The sequence below is a fragment of the Apteryx mantelli genome, chromosome 12 (assembly GCF_036417845.1).
Source record: "Apteryx mantelli isolate bAptMan1 chromosome 12, bAptMan1.hap1, whole genome shotgun sequence".
Classification (NCBI taxonomy): domain Eukaryota; kingdom Metazoa; phylum Chordata; class Aves; order Apterygiformes; family Apterygidae; genus Apteryx; species Apteryx mantelli.
Window position 1 is genome coordinate 17,662,618 of NC_089989.1, and position 20,111 is coordinate 17,682,728.

General features: G+C 38.2%; 1 protein-coding gene across 1 annotated transcript in view; it reads left to right on the forward strand.

Moving 5' to 3' along the window:
• Positions 1–8,114: 8,114 nt before the first annotated feature.
• The window catches only part of PRKAR2A (protein kinase cAMP-dependent type II regulatory subunit alpha), a 72,644-nt gene continuing 60,647 nt past the window's right edge, over positions 8,115–20,111 (forward strand). Inside the window, exon 1 of the mRNA XM_067303408.1 lies at positions 8,115–8,472. Within this exon, the coding sequence (XP_067159509.1) occupies positions 8,214–8,472 (259 nt within the window). The 5' untranslated portion in view covers positions 8,115–8,213. The remainder of the gene's footprint in view (positions 8,473–20,111) is intronic.

Genomic DNA, 20,111 nt, shown 5'->3' on the forward strand with positions numbered 1-20,111 from the left:
TTGTACACTTTACCAGAAATAATAGAGATTGAAAGTATTTTACAGGTATTCACAGTACAACTTTAAAAAGGATAGTATTTTTGAACTACAAAGCACTGAAAAGATTTCAGGAAACATTCTGAACACAGAAGCCTAGTAAACACGAGCTATGTATGTCACTGCTTATCAAAAATGTTAAATGTCGCAAGATTCCTGTATTTTCACCATCTGTCTCACCTACTGGCTGACCTGGTATTACTAATGTGAGGTCTTAATAACTACTTACAAGAGGGTTTAATAACTATGCATGGAAAAATATTTACAGATTTAGAAACAAATATTGCCAGCACAGCTGTGAGGAACCTAAAGATCTTTCTGTATGGACACTAGATGTCAATGGAGAGACACATCAAAACAACTGTAACAAAAGGTTGTGCCACTGCATTCTATAAAAACAGTCTCCTTTTTCCAACACGATTTTTTGAGCTGATAGCCTTGGGGATAAAAGTCACAGTCACTCAGGAGAGGCACTGTACAAGCAACAGCCATCCAATTAATTTCTGATACAGACCTGATTTAACTCGTAGTTGCAGGCAGCAAGCATTTTTCAGCCCTAAAAACCAGTCAGTACTTTTGTATTTTTGCCGAGATTGACAATGAGGGACCTAAAAATGGTGAGGTGGCCTTATAATTCTCTACCTTGGAAGCTGAGACCACCTGTTCATTTAATGCAGACATTCAAGCCTGCCGTCAAATAGGTTTACAGCTTAAGAACCTGAACTAAATTGGAAAAATAACATAGAAGTAGGAAGTTTCATGTCCCATTATCCTCTCCTGAGATATATAATCCTCCATCAACATTTTTATAATGCATGCTAAAGCACAGCATGTGAAGAATGTCAGAAAAAAGCAATTTACTAGTTTTCTCTGAAAACTGAATGGAGCTTTGGAGCACTGGTTAACTGAACTGCATGCTGTGCTATAAGTTTAATTAAAACAAGTGCTAACAGATGTAATATAGCTCATAAAAGGGCTTTCAGAGTAAAATATAGATTGAAGGCTGGGGATTTGGTGGATAAAGCTCATTTATTACAGTTGTAATTTATATTTATTACTGCAATTTTAGTACTTAGAATTAGTGAGTCAGTTTACACTGAGCTGAGATGGAAGGACTGGTAAAATGTACTCTTCACACACAGTACAATTTGATATTACCGTGTGTTCAGATAAGTGCAGTTCCATGCATGGAGTGGATCTGTAGGCATGAAAGGATGGGGCAGAGACATGCAAACACTGGAAACAGTGAAACGTGAACGGCTTTCTTCTTGCAGTCTCCTTGCAGCAAGGGATCAAATGCTGAAAAGGAGGGAAAGACTCACAGGCTGATTTTGAAAGAATGTGGCTTAGCTGCCACAATGGAGGAGTTAAGCAGAAGGGGAGAAGAAGAAATGATGGTTTTGAGGTGACCCTTAGAGATGAAGTTTTGGGAATGGCAATGTTATTTGGCAGGAAGCTAGTGAAGATATATGACATGGGAAAATACCAAGATGTGTGTATGGCAAAGAAACTTAATAACATTCAGTGGACAAAAATGACAATGGTGGATGTGAAAATAGAGCTGGGGGTCATAGAGCAATGAGATGCTTATCTATGGTATTCCAGAGGACAGATAGTGGCAGATCTGGACTGCATTACAGAAATGCTGGTAATCTGAATTGCATAAAGTAGAAATGTGAGAAGATAGGGAGGGAAGGGACAAGAATGTACATAAAACACTTCCAGATTTGTGAAAGAAGTGCTCAAGGAAGAAACAAATTTCAGAGTTCTTTTGTAGGGAAACACCCTTTAATCCCAATAAAACTTTTGCCTGAACAGGGTCTGGTGAAAAATTAAATAGAAATTGATATTTTAGATTTAGATTAGTCTTTGACTAAACAACATAACAGGCTGGCTAATTTGATATCTTCTCTTAAAACAAAATAATATAAAAATGTGTTCCCTTTATTTAGTAACAATTAGTAACTAGTGACACTAGTAACCAGTGTACTGTAAACTTTACATTGCTATTCCAGCAAGGTTAGGGCTACCCTGTGAGTGACTGGCCACTATAGGACATGCAGAAGGGTCTATTTCCACAAGCTCCCTCTGCCCAGAATTCAATACTAACTTCATGGTGAGTTCTTCATGTAAGGTTTTCAGTATCAGGGAACAGAGACTGAAGTAAAATTCTTATTTATTTCCTGCTTGCACATTGGAGTGCAGTTGCTTACAGCTTCCCTGACATGGAATGCATAAATTTTACATCTGCTAAGTAGTCTTGCTCAGGGTAGTTGAAACAACATGGTCTTCCCACACATCTTATGTCACAGAGAGTACTTTTATCTAGATTCATACATCTGGCATTTTTATGCTCTAAGACAAGACTGAGGTAAAATTTAGAGATGTTTCTTTTTAAATCTATGTAACGGCTAGGACAAATGTTTTATGAAATCTGGTATTTTAAAATTGATGACTGCCTGAAAAATTGTGTCACCAACAGAATCAGTTACCTGTGTTCATAAATTAAAGTATGATGTTTCTCCTAGATTGATACTTTGAGATTTACCAATGAATGCAGAGAAGAATCTTCCCAGGAATTACCAAAATATGTTTCTCTAACTAAAGTTAGTGACAGAGCGATATATTTCAACTGAAACCAGTAATTACATACATTATTCAAAAGGCTATTTTTTTCTCCCCATGTTTGTACTAGTATCATTTATTGAGATACAGTACTCATTCTACTCACATTAAAAGCTAACAAGAAAAATACATACTCTGAATGAAACTTGCTTACCGCCACAAGCAAACTGACTCATTAGGATATCAAAGCTCTAATCTCTTAGATTTAGTATTTGCCTAAGAAGAAAAACAAACAGAAGCAGGAGAAACTGTTTTATCTTGTGCATTGCATTGAAGGATCTCCGCATCCTGGTAGCTAAGCCCAGGATCATTCTTTCTTTTGTTAATATGACTTCCTCTGCTATAATGAAAACTCAGAAGTTTTGTCTACCTTATGCACAAAGTTAGATGATGGATATACACATTTTTAGTGACAGGAGAAAGCAGTAGGTAGAAAAAGAGCACAAAAAACAAAGTCTGAAAGTTAAACATACAAAATTTCAAATACAAAATTAGGCATGTTTTTAACAATGAGGGTGATCAATCATTGGAGAAACATACCAAGGGAAGTGGAAATTTTTTCATCTCCTGATGTCTTCAAATCAAGACTGTATACCTTCAGTTCATTGTGATGTGGCAGCCAAAAATCCCAACAAAATAGATTGATAGCAACACAGACAACACTGTTTTTTTGCTGTGTAAAACCATGGTAAGACCACATTCTGAGATGTGAAGACCAGAACTGCATGCAGTACTCAAAAAAGACATAGCAGTATTTGAGAAGGTATGTACAGAACAGGGTATTTAATGTGATCATGAGGATGGAGCAGCTGTCTTTGGAGGAGAATCTGGAGAAAACTCAGGCAAGGTAAGATCAAGTTTTACAAAATCACAAAGCCACAAAGTAAACATATGCAGAACCATTATTCACCAAATCCTGCAATACTAGGACTAGGAGGCATCTGGTAAATCTAGGAAGAGCGATTAAGAACTGGTTAAAGAGAATACTTCTTTACATGACAGGTAGTTAACTTCCAGAACTTGCAGCCATGAGATACTGTGAAAGTACATCATACTTGCAGATTCAGAAAATGATTAGAGGAGCCAAGAACAGCGAGTCCAAAACTGGAAACTGGAAGAAATAGCCCTCTAACATCCCTAATAAAACAGCTGGAAACGCTAGAGGAGTACAAGAGGAGCAGACTGCAGAAAGCAGCCAGGCTTACATGCTCTTTGCAAACAGAATCTCCTACTGTGACCACCTGACACACAATACGTGGCCAAACCCAAGTTCCTGGCTTCAGTACAGAGGGGACTATGGGAAAGGTAATGACCTGAAGTTTGCAGCATTTTGCATAAGATGATCAAACAGTTCTGTCTGTCTTCAACTCTATGTCTCCATGATGTTGGCTGGATAGATTTCACATCTGCAGTAAACTAAACTAGGTACCAGGCAGCTAAGCACAGGAAAACGGCAAGCAAATCTGATTAAGCGGTCACAAATACGCCTACCTCATTTGGCTTTAATACATTTTTTATACTTTTTAATGTGGTCTTTAAATTATTTAATATTGGCTTAAAACTTCTTAATATGAACCACACTGGTATAGGACAATGCATAAAAAATAGTACCTACAGTGTTAAGATGCTCTGGACCCTGACTAGATTCATTCATGAAGCTTAAGTGGGTCAGACCAAGGGGTACTTGAACCTAATGATCTGTCCCAAGAGTGGTCAGTAGCAGATGCTTGGAAAGACAGTATAAAGAAACAGGGCAACTATAGATGATATTTCCTTCTACCTGGAACTAACAAATGATTTAAAACCAAAAGATGCTGCCAATCTCTGAATTTCAAAGCCACTGCTGAATCTGTTCCTCGTGAATTCATACTTTTTGCTTCAATGGCATCCCACAGGAATGAACTTCACAATTCAGCAGGCCAACGGCAGGATATCACTTTGTTTATAGAAGGCCCTAAATCTGACTTTTATTCAGGACTGTTTTGGAACTTACTTGTTTTAAAGGGCTTGCTAGTGTGTCACCTACAACAACATGTAAGAGCTATACTCATGGTAATAAATCCAACTTCCCTTAAACAAGAGATTCTGTTTCCTAATATCAACCATTAGAATATTTAATGTGTTCTCACATTATTCTTGTGCTGAATTACTTGTAGTGAATTTGAAGGCAAATGTAATTAATCCAAGATGTACATATGTTTATATAGCATCTAAGCTCTGGCTGGTGCTGACAGGTTTATTGAGAAGTAAATTATTACTTGTTATAACAGGATTTATTTTACTTTTTAAGAGCCAGTATGGAGGGTTAATCTGATTATTTTTCCCCAGTGCAAGATTACACAGACTATTTTGACTTTTAACTTGCAACTTCACCTCTCCTGCTGGCAGGACAAACACTGAAGCTCCATCATACTTTCACTAACTTTGTTCCAAAATCACATAGGACTGGGTAGGACAGGTAGAGTGAGGGGAAGAGGCCTCAACATTTGGGAGCATAAATGCAAGAGTACAAGAAAAATATAGGAATAGTTCTCAGATACTAAAAAAATATAATGAGAAAATATAATCCTAAAAAAAAAAAAAAGATAGAAATACTTTGGGGGCCAGATTCATCAATTACACAACTCTCTCTAATTCTATACTGTGTGCTGAATAAACCAGGAACCCAGTGGAGGAAAAAAAGTGTTGGCCATGCTGTGCAAATTAAAGACATTATTATAGAGGGGACAAAATTAAGCCTGCAAGTGCATTTCCTAATTTCTTTTCTAGCATTCTTTTAATGTGGGTGCTTATTATAATAATAATTAAAAAGCTAATGCAAACCTAGGGAGAAAGAAAAGCTTGCACAGCATGCAGTATTACAATTAACTTGATCACAGACGAGTCTCTTGCATAAATGTGCCATCAATTCCGACCATTACAAAACAAAAAGTATACAAAGAAATGCAATAAACTGTGGTGTGAAACAGCTTGGAAATGTGCTTCATGTGACCTTGGATGCTCTTTTTTTTGCCCACTGACCTTCAAAAAGAGGCTAAACAGACCTTCACTGTTTATGTTCCTGTGAAGCTGATTAGTTACATGTGGACATATAAATATCAGAAGGCTAACACAATGTAGCTCTTCAGAGACTTAACAATATTTACTGGTAACACATTTTTTCATATAAATAACCAGATTTATATACACAGGCACAAATGAGAAAAAATTATCAACAAACGTTAAAAGCTGATACAAGAGCTGAGTAATGCCAAAAGCAGGCAATTGTCAGGTGGCTGGCTGTTGTGCAAGAGACTGGGAAAGAAAAATAATTGTAGTCCTTTGGAATTGCAGATTCTCTTTCTTCCCCTGACCCTACTTGCTAAAGCTTTTTGTTCTTTACATTTATATTCTTTATTTTCTTTTTTCATTTTCACAGCATTTTTTACATTTCATTTTTACCTCCCTACCACTAGTAACATCTTCAGCACCCAATTGGCAAAAGGAAGAAGATCTCATCAGAAATCTGAAATATATTTTTGTGGAAACTAACAAAACATGGTTTTCTCACTGATCAAAACTATTTCCTTGTAACAGTTCTATCAGCAGATAAAGTATGTACATCGAGCAGGTGCAGCATGCTCTAGTATTGTTTGAGACCACCAGAAAGATAGTGAGATAGGGGTGATATATGAAAAAGCAGCAACTATTATTAATTATCTTTCAAGAAAAGGAATATGGCAGTTTTAGTGCCTGCTGTAAAAAACAACAGAAATGGAAACAGCTCCAGAATAAATATCCAGATAAATTGATGAGATGAGGCGAATCTACCTCCTATGATTGTTTTTAATTTGTTAATACCCTACACAACAATATGAAAGCCATATTATAAAGAGCATGTTGTAACAGAGGCAGTGGGTGCTGAATAAGAGCCACAAGGCTTCCATTGGTCCCTCTCTCAGAAAATAGTCAGAAAAAGCTCTGAATATGGTGTTCTGGGATCCTCAGTTGTGCCCTTCATGCAATAGTGATGAATAGACTATCTTTGTATGGGAGTGTGGTAACAACCATCTGGATAAGCGATGGGACCTTTTGGCACATGTGCAAACAAAAACAAAACACACAATAAATTGCCTCAGCCAATTCTGAGCTTGTAAATTAAAACTGTATTTTGAGTACATGTCAATTTCTGCCCTTTTATTGTTGAAGCAAAAGAAGAATTAAATAAAAATATTTACACTGACAACATGCAATGTCGTCACCAAGCCAACATCCCTGTTCCCTTCAACTCATATTTGTACAGTCCTGTTTTCTTCCAAGACTAGCTTTCCAACAACTTCAAATCTTAAGGGCAGATGGCTCCATGCCATCCAGTGAGTAGTCTACCACTGGGCATCTGCCAAACCTTCCCCGCACATATAAACAGATAACAGTGCGAAGCGTGTACTCTTTTGACAAAGAATACAAGCAAAAATCTGAATAAAACTCATTTGCCAACATATGAACAGGCATCTCCAATGCTCACACATACGAGCAATTAATGAAATGCTTCACATTTCAGAAAACATTCATCTTTACCACTCTCCCATGTGCAGTATTAAGTAGATCAATACTATTATCACCATTTCACAGATGACGACACTGTGGTTCTATAAGGATTTTACCAAGAGGTACAAAGACCTGCTAACTCCTCTTGTGCTCACTACTTTTAAGAGTATTTATTAGCTGAGTTATTCCAACAAGCATCCAGAGGGCTCAAAGAGGGCCAAAATCTAATCGCAATCAAAACCAAAGAAAACATCCTTCTTCCACTCCTGCTATATCTTTGGAAACATATACAGTAATACTGTGCCTTAGCAAAAAGGGGAAAAAAAAAGAAGTTAACATATGCAGTGACTAACCTGAAGAAAGCTGTAAAAAAACTTCCATATGCTATAAATACATCTAAATATTGAAGATCCTGGATGATGAGAAGCGAGAGCTTCCATCAGCTTCCACAGTCTGTATTTTCTCGTTACTACACAAAGCCGTTAGCTTCGCTCGGGGAACAATTTAAAAGTCGGATTTGCCAACACGGCGCAAAACCGCTTTGGCTCTCCGCATGCTGCCGGGCGCCCGTTGCTCATGGCGGCGCGGCCGTTGGGGACCTCGAAGCGCCGAGCACGAGGCCGCGCGCCCCGCCGCCCCTCCTCCCGCCCCCAGCGCCTCAGGGTTCCCGCCACAGCGCCGCCCTCGCGCCCCCTGCCCTCGGCGCTCGCCGGGCTCGCGCCGCGCCTGCGCACTGCCCCGCCCTCGCGCCCGGCACCCCCGGCCCCGGCCCCGCTCGCGCCGCGCCTCACTGTGACGCACGCGCCTCCCCGCTCGGCGCGTGCGCGGCCGTTGGCCCCGCGCTCGCGGCCGCGCCTGCGCAGCGCTGCCGCCGGGGCGCTCCCCTCCCCTCCCCCTCCCCTCGGCGCGGCTGGCGTGACCGGAGCGGCGGGAGTCAGCGCGCGACCCGGGAGGGAGGCCCCGAGCCCGCCACCGCCACAGCGGCCGCGGGGGGAGGCGGCGGCGGCCTCCGCAGTCCCGGCGCCATGAGCATCGAGATCCCGCCGGGCCTCACCGAGCTGCTGCAGGGCTACACGGTGGAGGTGCTGCGGCACCGGCCGTCCGACCTCCTCGGCTTCGCCGCCGACTACTTCGCCCGCCTGCGGGATGCCCGCGACCAGGAGGCCGCGGCGGCCGGCGGCGGCCGCAGGGGGGTCAACTTCGACGGGGAGCCCATGCAGACCGAGTCCAACGGCGAGGAGGAGCCCGACCGGGGCGACGAGGACTCCGACTCCGACTTCGAGCGTGAGTGCCGGCCGGGGCGGCGGCGGGCAGGCGCGGGGGGCGGCGGCGGGGGCCCCTGCCCCGGCGGGGCAGCGCGGAGGGCCGGCGGCCAGCGGCTCTGCTCCGCCCGCCGCCGCCCCGTCCTCGGCGGCGGCGGCGGGACGGGCTGCGCGGGGGAGGCTCCGCCGGCTTCCCGCTGCGGCGCCGCCGCCGCCGAGCCGCTCCGGCGGGCTCCGGCCCCGGGGGCTCTGCAGGCTGCGGCCGTGCTGCGGGCGGGCTGCAGCGGGCTTCGCCTCTTGCCCGGGGGAAGCCCGTGCTCCGTCTGCTGGGCTCGTGGCGTCCGGAAGGAGAGTCTTTCCCTGGGTGGGGTGTCGGCAAGCAGATGTGCCGAGCTACCGAATAACGGCCGAACTTGTGCCTGGGGTCTGAGCAGAGTTATCGGAGTGAAATGAGCACGCTGCCAAGCATGTGATAGGAAGGATCATGTGTTAGTGTGCCGTCGCTTCGGTACTTGCCCACGATGATTTAAGGACAGAAGTCTAAGGATAAATGTTCTTCATTGATGTTGGGGGTGAGCTAAGTGCTTTATTACTATTATTCCCAGTGTTGTTTGTTTAAAGGGGTTATTATAAAGCCCTGAGATAACTTCTGAATGCGTTGCTAAATAGTGAAAATTCAAAACTACCTGTGTCCTCCTGTTCATGCTGCAGCTCTCTAAGATGGAAAAGATACTGGATACTTACTTGATCTGGACAATGAAACTCCACTTGTAACTTGTACATTTTTCTTCTGTTGTAGTGAATAGTGTTTGATGTGCAAAGCACAAGTGTTTATAATTTGAAATTTTAATTGAGCTTCAGGAAAAAGTTATGTAAAATGTTTATGAATCATACTTCTTAAAAAACTTGGAATTTTGGACCTGATGCTTCTGAATATTCTCCCTTTATTAGAAGGTAACTTAAGGGGGGAGGAAAAGGTGAAATGACATGCTTTCCCTAAACTTTCAGTGCTTTCATTTGGAATTCTTATGACCTTGAACTATAATATGAGTAAAGGTTTATGACTTTTATAGATAAAGGATTCTTTTTCAGACCGATTACTGCATGTCATCCTGTGGATGTAGTGTGTTCTTACATCTGTGCTTTGGTTAATGGTTTTAAAGAAACAAGAAGAAATTAAACTGTGGAACAGATTGTTGTTATTATTAAGGAAGCATTGAGAAACCAGCTATTGTTGCAGCCCTTTTAGGCTGGGAACTTCACAGGGTAAAATGCGGGTTCTACTCCTGAAAGTGTACAGTCTAAACAGGATATGCAAATATGTGAGAGGACAAGAATAAAACATGCAAGCAGGACAAATTATATAGCAGTTTGCAGTTACTGTCTAGATTTGAATTTTTGTTTTTTTCTACAAAGAAGGGAGGTTCTGTTTAGGGCATGAAATAAGAAAAAGAAAGGCAGCAAAGTGGAGGAAAGAGAAGTAGACAGTGATTGTGGCTGGAATGAAGTTAAGGGGATGTGCAAGTGTGAGCATGTATTGATGACAACCATTATGAGTTATTTTGCCTTGCACCCAAGTTATGAATATCTTAAAACATCTCTAAATATTAAACAAATTATTGCTTTTTATGAAATATGTTCTTTAAAATACAATTCTAGATTGGAGAAAATTGCAGTAAATTGGATGTCAATTTTTAAATGTGCAATATTTCTGTATACAGTGTTTATCTTAAAAGCTCTGGTGGAGGCTTTCTTTTGTCATTGAATGCTAAGTTTTCTATTTATTGATCAGTTTGTCTTGTTTTAAGGTTTGAAAGAACAGGGAAATGAGTGTAAAGTTTTCCTGGTTGATGTTGGAAACTACAGCTGAAAGGATCTTCTGAACTTCAGTGTGTTCAGATGAAAATTTATAAACTTGATGGTGGCAAACCACTTTTCAAATATAGCTCTATGTGGTGAGGCTGTCCAAAGTGTGCGGGTGATTCCTTTGCTTCAAGTTTCTGTTCACCGTCTTTTTATCTCAGATAGAAAATTAAATTAACAAGACTGGTTGGTGTCACTTGTGCTAGTCAGAACCCTTGAGGCAAGTGGCACTGTCAGCAATACTGTCTTGCTTGTGCTCTGAAAAAACATGCTATTCCCTGCTTTATAGTTTCAAAGACCTGATAAAGGAAGAGTGATATATTCTGTGTAACAGTAGGCAAAAGTCTCTGTATAGGGTCAGAGAAATGATGTTTTATCATGTTATTTAACATTGGGGGCGGGGGCAGTCAACCATGGTGGCATGTTTTTTAAGTTTCCTTCATAACTGTTGTTGAAGAGGACTCTAGTAACCAGAAAATACTGAAGTCTGAGGCACTGATATCTTTGTCCTCTGCGAATTTTATAGAAAGGAGAATTTTTCTACCTTTATATGGGAGATCAGATCTTTTATGGTCATAGACTGCTCAGCATTTAAAGGACACTTAGAAAAGAGAGAGAAAACACACAAAATGAAAAAATCTCAGATGGTCCAACTGAACAGATCCTAACAGTGTTTTATTAAGATTGTATTTTTTCATCCTGGGCAACTTAGGATAGTTTTCAATTAATTTCACTTTGTTTTCCTAGTTTAATACTCAGTTTTTGAGTTGAAAAGACTGAAGTCAAATGAATGTTTTAAAATGTTTCCACTGAAATTTTTAAACATAAAGATAAAATTAAGCAGTGGGTTTTTTTATAAAATATTACTTTAAGAAATTTAAAGCTAGTTTAAAAATTAACCTGTTTTTATATGTTGGGCATATGGAAGATGTCCGCGCAAATGATGTGATTGCCTTCACATTTCTACTTCAGGCACAACATTAAATTTGTGCATCTCACTAGACTGCATGTGCATGCAAAGAGTCAGAGAACACTTCAGATAACTTGTCTGGTGGATTTTTTGTTTGTTTGTTTTGAGTGCATGTGGTGATAGAATGGAGAAGTAATTTAAAATCAGAATAAATTGAGCCTTTGGTATGTGGCAAATGTCTGCATGTAGTCATAGTGACACCAGTGGTTCCTTTTCTGCCCATAATGGTACTCCATCAATGTGGTAAAAACCACTGAAACTAACTAGACTGCGAAAAAGACTTCTATTCTGTTGTGACCCTTAAGAAATTACCTCTAGATTTATGTTTATTCTCTGAAAGACTAGCATTTCATCCCTCATTTTGGTCCTTTTTGCCTGAAGTTTGTGTATATGTCATCAAGATGATGTCAGGGGGTGGCTGTTCAGCAGAGTTCAGTGTGTAAGAAGTGTGTTAAAAGATGATGATGATAACAGCAGGGAAAAAAACCTAAAATAGTATTTATCCAGTCAGCTGTGGCAGCGAGCTTACACTTGTACATATGAGCTTTCCTCAGAGCCTTTCTATTTGACCAGTATAGCTGCAAAACTGACAAGTTGGTAGAGTCAGGAAAAGATGCAAAGTGACAAATTCAAAAATCAGGCTGAAGAAGTAGTCAAGAATGGGTATGTATGTTGAAAATGTGTCCTTGACCATGACACTAGTAGTCCTAGCAGGAAAGCTCTGAAGGGACATGTAAAGGCTATAAAATGAAAGCTGTAGAAATGTTCTTCCCACTGTTTGAGACTGAGTTGTGAGCCACAAATCTGTTGGGAGCAGCAAATCTGAAGGAAGCAAGGCAGCTTTTCTCCCCTGCCAACTGAGGCAATTGCACAAAGGTCCAAGGGTGCTGTTCAAGACTTTGAGATTTAACTTTTAATTTTATGCATCCTTGGTTGTTATAGTAATCAATTAATATAAAAGCTGTGGTATTCTTGGAAATATTAAGCAAAACTAGTAGAACTAGAATTAATACTGGGATATACACTAACTTGAACAAGTCAGATGTTTAATGACGCATGACATGTATATATAATATGCACATCATAAATTTTATATGTATTGTATATAAAGATATATGAATTTACATAAATAGATATATAAATATATAATTGTCATTTTAGACTTTTATATAAAATATTTGCATACATAATTATATATAAATATAAAATGACAATTATTTTAGTGCAAATTCCAATTTTTTTTCCCCCAGGGTTTTACCTTGGTGTTGGAGGAAAGGCTGTATACTTGAGTAACTTCCTGAGCAAAATAGAACACTTCTGTATTGCTTTTGAAATAATCCTCTTCTCTGTGTTCTATTGTTATAGTGAAAAAACAGTGCGTATAAATCTGGATGAACAGGTAAAATCGTACTGCTTAGTTCTGCAGTCAGCTTCTCAATTAAAATTCAAGGATTTGCTAAATGTCATCTTTAAAACATCAATAGGATATTTGAGCAGAAGGGATCTAGAAGGAAGAGAGACAGTAGGGAAATGCAGGTTCCTAAATCATTAAATCTTGTAAGTGAATCTGAATAACAGTTCAGTCCATCTTTGAAATCTCTTTTTTTTTTTAATTGTCAACAGAAGTGTTTGATATTTATTTAAATCTGTTTCTGAATACTTAATGCTATTCTTATTCCTAAACATCATTTGCTTATGCTTTTTTATTCTGTGCTTGTCTGGTATGTCCGGTATATTTTCCCTGCAAAATTTGTGTTTTACATCAATCACTAAGAGTTTATATAGTGTCTAAATCAATTTACAGGTCAGGCATAACTCCTTGCTGTTTTCCTGAAATAATTCAAGGAAATTTATTGAGTGATAGAATCATATGATGTGAATGTTTCAGACTTTTGAGGGAAGCAGTAAAGAGAATAATAGTCCTTCTGGAGAGTTCTATTCAAGTTTTCAGATGTGATTCAGATTCATTGATTATTGCAAGCTTTCCTGAGATACGTTTACCTTTAAATTGGAAGTGCTTTTAACTTTTTAGTAGTACATTCGCCTAATGCACTGTTCCTCCATAATTGTTAATTTCCTGGGAATAAAGCACGATAGCTCTATCCTCACTCTTTTTTATTTATTTTTTTTGTCCTCAAGCATTAAAAGGGCCTCTTTTTACAGAAACTCGTTTTTACAATATTATTGCATTGTGTGGTGCAAATTCAAATTCAACTGAAGGAATAGATGTTCTGTTTAAAATCCAGGTAGCACATAGTGGACACTTTCATGATCTAATAATTACTAGCACTACATCTCTTTATTTTTTGTGTTGAAATTGTTTCCGACTCATGTGCCTTAATAGTGATTGTAATAAAGTTGTTTTGCACTCTGCTTAAGTCATTTCTAGATTTTTAAGGAAATGGAGGAAGAAGCTCTAGATTATGATCAAACTGTTTTAAGGGTTTGAGTTTGGTATATAAAGAAATATATACACCTGCTTTCTTTATAATATATATTTAGCATGGGTGAATGTATAAGGAAGTGCTGATACCAGAAGCTGTAGAAGAAGCTTTAGAATTTTATTTCCTCTTTGATTCTCCATCAATAATATTAAATCCATTATGAAGCAAAATTTTAATGATGCACCCCTGTTGATAATGTTTTAAGAGAAATATATTTCTGTAATTTTCTAAATGTTATAGGTCTTGGCAGTGTATTATCTTGAATGCGTTTAACACAGAAAAAACCAAGCGAAGGACTACCATTGTACAGCTGTTATACTTGCACATCTTTGTTTTGCAGAGCCAGTTCTCACTGGCTTAACTCTGAAGGATTAAATAGAGTAACTTCAGTTAGTATTAATGGAACTTCACTCTCTATATTTATCTTGCTCACACAAGGGAAACTTGAAGATAAACTAAGAATTAAGGAAGACAGGTTTCATTTCTCTTTTAGTTAGTTACTTGGACAAAATATTGAAAGCTTTTTTCTAACCTCTGAAGCTTTTTTTTTTGCCTCTGTAGTTGCGTATCACACAAGACTTTCTTTTCAGCATTTCTTCTTAAGATTGTATTTATTCTATTAAAAGATTAGACCAGAGCTTTCTTTAATAAGTGATGTAGTATTAAGGAAAACATCATTTGTATCTTAATGAAGCCTGCAAAGAGGTTTCATCAATAATCTTCAGTGCAAAAAGAACTTTAATTTAAAATATAGATACAATATATCTTTCTTACCTGAGATAGCAGGAGAACTGAAAGTATGAAGTGAAGGGATAAACTGGCTGGCTGAGAAAGAGAATTATAAATGAGTTGATTGAAATATGCAGGCATTACTGGATACTGCTAAACGTATATTAATTTACATCAGGAAGGAGGAAATTCTACATTGCAAGAAACCTGTCTTTTAAAATCAATTTAAAATGTTGAGAATGAAGGCATACTTTTTCTTTTTTTTTAATCTTAATTTCTTTTAAATTCATATTTGTGATCTCTCAGATGCTGGTAACTTTTCACTCAACTGTTATGCTTGGTATTTTCTAACAGAGCACTTGGTATTAGCTATAACTATTAGCCATCAGTTCTACAGTAAATGATGGGTACTCTGCACTATGCATTTTTAGTATCTTTGTGTCACTGTAACAGAAAACAAATAAGGTAAATGATAAGAACACAGGTAAGAAAAGTAAGTAGTGGGGAATTTGAGAAATGTGTGTGGACAAAAGACCAATATATAAAAGGCTCTTGCACCAGGGTGCTGATTCTGTTAAAGGTTGTGGACTTAGGAGTTTCTTTAATGCAAAACAGATTATTTCCTTTTTAAAGTACAGATGTGAAAAAGAGACTATTAGGTAGACTCTCCAGAAATTATTACTTGGAACATTCTGCTGCTTTGTGTTCATTTGCATTTTCTCTGTGAGGTTCTAAAAATCCCAGTGGTCACAGTGATGTTTGATTGCTTTGATGGATAGGAATGGATAGAAGAGATTAGAGGATTTAGAAAAGAGCTTCTCTTCTAGTTCTCCCTCATACTGCTATGGTTGGGCCTGTGTTTCATAAATATACATGACTCACTGTAAAATAAACCCCAGCATTATATCAGTAGCAGTTTTGCTATTAGCCCTTTCCATATTGGGACATTTCCTTTCTATATGAAAATTAGAGACAATGAGTAGTTTTGGTTGTGCTCTGAGTATAGGCTTGGCAATTCCCTTCGGGAGGAGAGACATCTCTAGGAACACTCTGCCTTTAGGGCGTATGGGAGGGACTTCTGTAGCAATGCTTTCAGTGAGCGTGTGTGTGTATATGTGTGTATATGTGTGTATATATATATATGAAAATTCAAAGAGAAATAAAATCTATCTGTATATTTAAAAAAATCATATCTGTGCCTTCCTTCTATTTCCTGATGGCTTTCCGATGGTGGCTTGAAGAACAGCTCTGCTTCTCAAAAATGACAGCCTGTAGGAGCTCCGTTTCCAACTGGCATGATGGCACAGTTCATTCTGAGGTGATCGTGCAAGAGCCTGGAATCCCACGTTCCTTTTTGGATGTTGGTGAAGTCTAACCAGAAAAATTGAGCAACTTGTCACAGAATTTCACTCTAAACTCCTATGTGAACAAGGATTAGAATTACAAGTTAGAGATGAATTGGTATTGTGTAAAAAAAAAACAAAAAACAACAAAACCCCCTGCCATTAGTAATAGTGTGTTTCTGCCCTTCAGTGATGCTGAGTAGTATACAGTGAAGGAATTCAAAGCTTAAAGTACAGCTTCTCTTGTTACCAAGCATTCTAAAAATTTCATAAATATATGAAATTTATGTGAGGAGAACTGTGTATTTTTTAGCAGAAAGCTGAGAAACTAACGTATAGTCCTTCCTATGTATTTCTGAGAAAACTGTAGTGCCAAGATTCAATTCTTGGTGATTGTATATTGACAGGTTGTTACAGAGCAGGATGTTACAATGGCCCTTCATTTCCATTTCAGTTCTTCCTCCCTTGGGGTAGCATATTGTTTTGTGCTTCCTATTGGGAGAGCTGTCTTGCACAGAAGAGATTTGAGGAGAAGAAAAATGCAAGTATTTCTGGTTTGTATTTATTTATTTTTTTTCCTTTTGGGCCTCCAGTAAACACACTGCCATTTCTGTGATGGCACTTGTGCTAACCCTGCTTTAGAAATATCATTCAGGAAGAATTGCTTCCACAAAGACATATCATGGCGTAAGGATCAGGTCAGTCTCCAGTTGCCATGGATATGGGGAATGCCTCTTTATGAAGAATGTCAGAATGTCTCATGGAAAGCCCTGGAATGAAAATTCAAAGGTGATAGAATTCCCCAGTTTTTCAAAAGTAATGGTTCTGAAACTGTTAGTTTTCTAACATTTAATATTATCAATGGATCTGCTTAAAATTCATTAATATTTGTAAGGCTTCAAGCTTTCTCAGTGATAAGTTAAGAAAAGACTACTCATGAAGATAGATTAACATTGTGGTGTTCTGTCTTTGACATTTTTGGGGGAGAGGGGTGGGGAAGATTCTGCAAGCATTCTTGTTCTGAAATGCTAAAACTTCCTAGTTCTTTCACCTCTCCTTAAAGTGCTGATGTTACTTTAATTTCTGTATGCTTGAAAAATTGAAGTATTTAAACATCACTTGATGTAATTTGTATGACGAATTTAATTCTAATCCTTGAGATTGTATAACTTTATGGTAAAGAGGTATATTTGAATGGCCTTAATTTTCTCTTGTTCTCTCTATGAGCATCCCTTATATTCTTGTGAAGTCAATTTAATTTCTCACTGCTGAAAACATTTCATTACTAACAGTTTTATGCCATATGACTTAATTATATATAGCAGAATAAAAGAATATAACTTTATGATGTGTATTTGTACGCTTTTTTTTTCTTTTCATAGCTTTTGCATGCAGATATTTGTAAGTTTTCATAGCTGTAAAAGATTTGCAACGTGTGCTATGTGCAGGCAGTATGTAACAGTGACTGTGGGGAGCTCTGTAATGGAAGCTGTCCTACCAAAAATCAGTTCATCTGGAATTTGAACTATGTAGTACTTGTTGCCTGCTGCTATTAGAATAGTTTGGGATATATTTTTTATAATTCTTATATTGTACCTTTGAGGTGAAGATATGTAGGCACTCTGCTCCTTTGCGCTAGGTAAGGTAAGCAGTAAATCCGTAGTGATTTACAATGTGCGATACAAAGCAGTATGTGACAGTTGAGGTTACTAGAATACCAAAGCAATGTTTCTTGGGAGTGTTTTGTTGAGTATATTTAAAAGCAATGATGATACAGAACATCTTTGTCTTTTACTTTGAACATTGAAGTGTTTTGCCCAGTATTTTTCTTCCTGTCTGCATTAACCTAGAAGTAACAAGAGTTGTTGTTTCCTTTGAATTTGACCTGTAACAGAGAGTCTAATTACCTTGCCCTCTTTTGCTGTTCTCATGTACAGAGAAGTACTAGCAGACCTACAAGAGGGAGGCATGGCGTGTTTATTTTTTGTTAGAAGTATCAGGAATACAGATTCCCTTGTGTGTGGTCTGGGAATCTTCGGATGTCTGAACCCATGACTGAATGGTCAGGGATGCTCATACTTCCTGCAGAGAGCTCTTTTTCTCTGAGTGTTTTTTATATGTTTGGGTCCATCAGATACAGCTACTTTTTACTAAAGCCACATCCTTTTCAAACTTCTCAAATATCATTGGAATATTAAGAGGAAAGAGCCTCAGAAACAGAAGTAATAATTCTGGTGACAGTACAGTAAATGTCATGAAGCCAGGACTTGATATTTCTAGTTTAACCCCCCCCCCCCAACCAGTAATACTGTTCATAAAGAAACAAAATGAACATACAGTATTAAACAAGTTGGTACACAATCATTATAAAAGTTATTTATTTCCCTTTTAATATTTAAATTGTGGGTTAACCCTTCACAAACCCTTCAGTTCAGCCCTTGGAATGGCAAAAGTCTAGTTCATTTAAAGAAGTTGCATTTGATATGGCTTGACTGAATAGCTAAACAGTACTACCATTTACAGAGAAGAGTGTTCAAATAGAAAAGATCAGTATCTGCAATGCATATGACTGCAGTTGAATTTGTTGGAAATGTTGGAGTTAAGTAGAAGTCAAAGTTTGGAGAGTGTGACTGCTTATACGTTATCAATGTTCATAATGGGAATGAAAATAGTAAGAGTTTAAAAATAAAGTTGACAGGCATCAAGGGTGTAAGGCAGGATCTCAGGTTAGCGAGAAGACTTAGTTACATTAATTTTCTGTGACAGTGGGCAAACTTGCATGTTTTAAATGTTAAGATCTATATCAAATATCATTGTGCTTCTCTAAAGGCTAAAGTTTTGTCACTATGAAGATTTTTTCTTTTAATGTAATGACATGGAATTTTGTAGCATATTGGAGTTTTGCAGAACCTGCTCACTTTATTCTTTGAAAATAATAGAAAATAATTGGACATAAAATGTATCTGTCTGCCTTTTACAATGTTTTAAAACCTTTTTTTTTGTAAATCTGAAAAAAAAAATCTGACCCTGTACTAAAATAAGCATGTCAGGGTCTTTTCTCTGGATGTAAGTAATCTAATAACTTTACCATTAATGCAGTAATCAAGGCCCATTTGGAATTATCTTCTGAAATTATTTCAAGACTTCTTTTTATAAAGTAGTGTACTGTTTCCACTATTCTTTGTTCTTGCTCATTTTGCAGAGGACTCCAATAAGGCACCTATCTCCTAGAGGCCAGAAATTTTGTGAAGGTAGTTTGTCATTAATGAACAAACCTGTAGAATATTTGTTTGTGCATTATGAAGTACTATATATATATGAACTGATTTTTGAAATGAACACAGTTCACTTTCTACAGTAATGTTTCTTTTTTCTTGCTAATTTATGGTGATTCCTCCTGTCATAAGTGTAAATTACTATATGGTCATATATTACTTATTTTCACCTCTATACTGTATTTTAGATTATTTTCTCCTACCTGTACATAGCACTGAATTTACAAATTGTAGCTTGTCTCTAGCATTTTACTTTTAAAGGAACAGCCTGACTGAACTGGAAGAACTACCTTCCTCTGTGCAGAGAAACAGAGAAAACAGTATTTTAGTTAAAATGTGCATGTATGTTGTTATATTTCTTTGTAAGCAAAGCCGGGGTGGATGTGATTTTGTACCAAATGGAAGTATGGGAAGAAAGATGTCTAAGAAAATATTTCAAAGATGCAGTTAACTACACTTAAAAAAGGCAAAACCTGACCCCTCCCTCCAGTTATTCCATGTAAGGCAGTGTGTGACAAAATACATTATAAAAAAAAAAAAAAAAAAAGCTTGCCAATAAGCTTATCCCATCTTCTGAACAGTCATAGAACTAATGACCATGCAGATATTGTTGTCACTTTGTTCTTATGACTCTTTCCGAGGTTTGGTATGTCTCTCTGTATCATGAACTTTTCAGAACAGATATCTTGTAGCTGTAACGCTTATCTCTATAAAGCCTGGAAAATGCAGTGCCTTTAAAAGGACATTGGCTGTTCTTGCTATCATGCTAGTTTAAAGTTAGGAAACATAATTAACAAGAATTTTAATTATAATTGGTGCAAAATGTTTATTTACTGAATTGTCAAAATAGTAAAATATTGAAGAAATACTGCTGGGCTGTATCAACAAGGAGTTTGTTTCCAAGTGGCCGCTCTTGCAGGCTGTGACAGGATAAAGTAGCTGGAATATGGGTAAGGGTTCTCCGCCTGCCAGGTGACTGTACAGGGAGCTGAAGTAAAGGCCATGTCCTTTTGGGGGGCTTGAGAAGCAAGGGCCTT